Here is a 2,844-nt window from a genome sequence, read left to right as displayed (position 1 = left end):
TAACATTAATTAGCACTCCTGCAAGTGGTAAACATAACAGCATAGTGACGAGTGCATTGGTTATGATGACAGCTAAAAAGTGAGTTATCTCACTCATTCCCACATTCTAGTCATATTTTCTGCAAAAATTTCCATGCAGTTATGCGTGGCGATAAGTGGATTAGAGAAACTGCAGTGAGCAAGCAGCGAAAAACAACAGAGCATACGGAGACAAAATTACACTCACGTAAATGGACCTAAAAATAATGCATTGTACAGCAATTCTGCCATTTTAAAATCACTACGAGCTGGCTAGAATGTCTACGAATACTTTTCTGAGGGTTGAAAAGGAATACAAGCAATGTGAAAAAGAAAAGAAGATTGCTCACAAAGTCAACTCCGACTCAGCCGAGTCCCAAACGGTGACCAGTGCATTCTCAGCCACTAGCCTCAGAAAATCCTTAATAGAGGAAGCCCTGGCTGGCGATCCAATGAGTGCCAGAATACAGGTTATGGGAGGGATTCCGCCTCCTCGTTCATTCTCTGTCTTTACGTACAACGGAATTGTAACCAACATGCCCCCACTTGTTATTTGTGAAAACGACAAGTGAGGTGATGCCATATCAAGCATTCATATGTGATTGTCTATACATACCAGTAAAATGGTCGATTACGCACCTCCCATCACTTAGAAACATCAGCAATTACCCTGTTATCGACGGATATTCCAGTTTCTCCTCTTTCCAAAGGTGCTTCGAAAGTCGAGAGATTATGTTCACCGGGAAGTCCAAGTAACAAAGGCTGCAGGTTAGAACAGACGCCTTCAACACACTCAACGAAGTTGCCAACAGACTCCATAAAAAACAGAGGCGAGTCAAATGCAAATACTGCAGACTCATGGTAATTGATCACATTCGGTTATTCCCCATATTCAGCACAGACATATTTCTAAGCAAAAAAAGAACGACTTCCAACTTCCTTATATGCAGACTCTCAAGGTGAAAAAGAAAGGGTAAGTAACACGAGTGACTCTTCTTAACCGCCTACATTCTACGCAACGAGCTTGATAGGAAAATCCCTTGTTGCACACCACAAGTTAAAAACAAGCCTGTCGGAACAATTTCGCACAATGCGCGGTGGCATTTAAGCATGACATGGTTATGTAGTCAAACAAACAAAAATATCCTAAAAGAATTCTGTTTAAAAAACAAAAATAGAAAGAGTAAGCAATGTTAAAAAGGACAACACAATTATAACAACTGCAGGAATTATTAAAGCAAGTTTTGCCACGAGAGTAAAAGTTGCATGCGTCTAAACCAAATATTTGTGCATTATTAGTGCGTTGTTAATTTTATAGAATCTGGCCTTTGTACTAGTTACAGTTTTTGAAGTTCTGCTAAACTAAGCTCATTAATTATAAATACTTGACTTATACTCTTTGTGACGAAACTAACTTGATATCAACCACCCTATCATTTTTACTTTTGACCCACGTATATGTTTACATGCTTTTCTTCCTACACGCCCACCATCTTTGTTTAAAATAAAAGTAGTCTATATGTAAACAATGCATCTGTAATTTAGTGAATTGGGTAGAAATAAGCGAGTGGACCCATTTGCTTGCAAATTTTGTGTGCCAAGTCTTTGCATATTTCCCTCCTTATCTACCCCATTGGACCACACGTTGTTGTTAAGCGTTTAAATGTGATAAAGTCTACACCGGGCCTGCTATTGGTGACACCACGTTCGATCAAGAATGACTGGTTTAGGCCGTGGTCACATATCCTTGCCTTCTTTCGCAGAGGGAAAAATACAACAGAAGGAAAACGAAGAAGACCGACAACAAAACAACATTTGAAGCTGAAGTATTAATTAAAAATGATTTTTGGCTACCTTTGATATGGGCATTTAAACAAGTAAATAAATGCGAGAAAAACATTACACGTTTACTCAAAGCGTGTCCAAACTTTGTTTTAAGTTTCTGTCAATCCTCTCCACCACAAAGTACATCGACTACTGGGTAGCTGCCGCATACATTACTGTAGCGTCCCGAGACTTCCCTGAAGACGAAAGAAGACACAATGCTCAGGCAGAATATATATTCAGAACTGAGAACGTGTTTGGGTTACTGGCCTGGCCCGAAGGCCAACCCACTCAGCGTGGTACAAGAAGGCATGGTCAAACGTCCAAAGGTGGCACCTTTCCATCACCGAGGGATAAGCCACCTTCGTATTACATAGCCTCTTTCCTCTTTTGAGCATCGTCCTTGGCGCCCCCACAGGTCAACCTTCGGCGTCAGCTATTACAACGTAGTCGGTACTGTAAAAAACATCTGAGATCCGGCCGTGCCAGTCACCAAATTAGCGTTCATACTGAGGAGATAGTTGACCTCAACTTCACCTATCCCTCTTGGCAACTTTACTTGATCTGTAGTTTCCTCCGGTCTGAAAACACTTTTTTAGAAATGGGGAATTGTGCTGGCTATTATACGCGTCCGAAGATAGATGTAGGAACGCTGGCAGGTCCAGTAGGGGGGTTTCGCGTCTGTTCCTCCTTGCCACTTTGTTCCCACCCTAGAGGATAGGGGAAGTCTGTAGCGAAACTTCCAGACGGTTCACGGCTAGTGTCGCTTCAGTTTTAACAGCTTTGTTGCAACACGAGACTGGGATAGATGTCAGAGGTAGACGTCAACTTCAACTCTTCTATTAGGGGTCATCACCATTCGCCTATCTGTAACATATGCACTTCTTCCGCTCTGCTGAGATTCATCACACAGCAGTAAGAATTAGGATACATAACCTTTAGGATTGGGTTCGATTTCCGCGGCTGCCAATGCAGCGTTCTGAGACCTCTCTGAAGAAGAAA

General features: G+C 41.8%; 1 protein-coding gene across 1 annotated transcript in view; it reads left to right on the top strand. All coding sequences in view use genetic code 11, as the record gives it.

Moving 5' to 3' along the window:
• Positions 1-2,844, top strand: part of EGR_09956 (hypothetical protein) — a gene marked incomplete at both ends in the record, with an annotated part of 8,127 nt that overhangs the window by 3,064 nt on the left and 2,219 nt on the right. The window contains 5 exons of the mRNA XM_024499205.1: positions 14-79; positions 111-226; positions 1,197-1,273; positions 1,386-1,472; positions 1,782-1,999. Coding sequence (XP_024346389.1) covers positions 14-79; positions 111-226; positions 1,197-1,273; positions 1,386-1,472; positions 1,782-1,999 — 564 coding nt within the window. The remainder of the gene's footprint in view (positions 1-13; positions 80-110; positions 227-1,196; positions 1,274-1,385; positions 1,473-1,781; positions 2,000-2,844) is intronic.

The sequence above is a fragment of the Echinococcus granulosus genome (genome assembly GCF_000524195.1).
Source record: "Echinococcus granulosus chromosome Unknown EG_S00178, whole genome shotgun sequence".
NCBI lineage: Eukaryota > Metazoa > Platyhelminthes > Cestoda > Cyclophyllidea > Taeniidae > Echinococcus > Echinococcus granulosus.
Note: the sequence above shows the minus strand (reverse complement) of the source record. Positions and strands in the feature narration are given on the sequence as shown.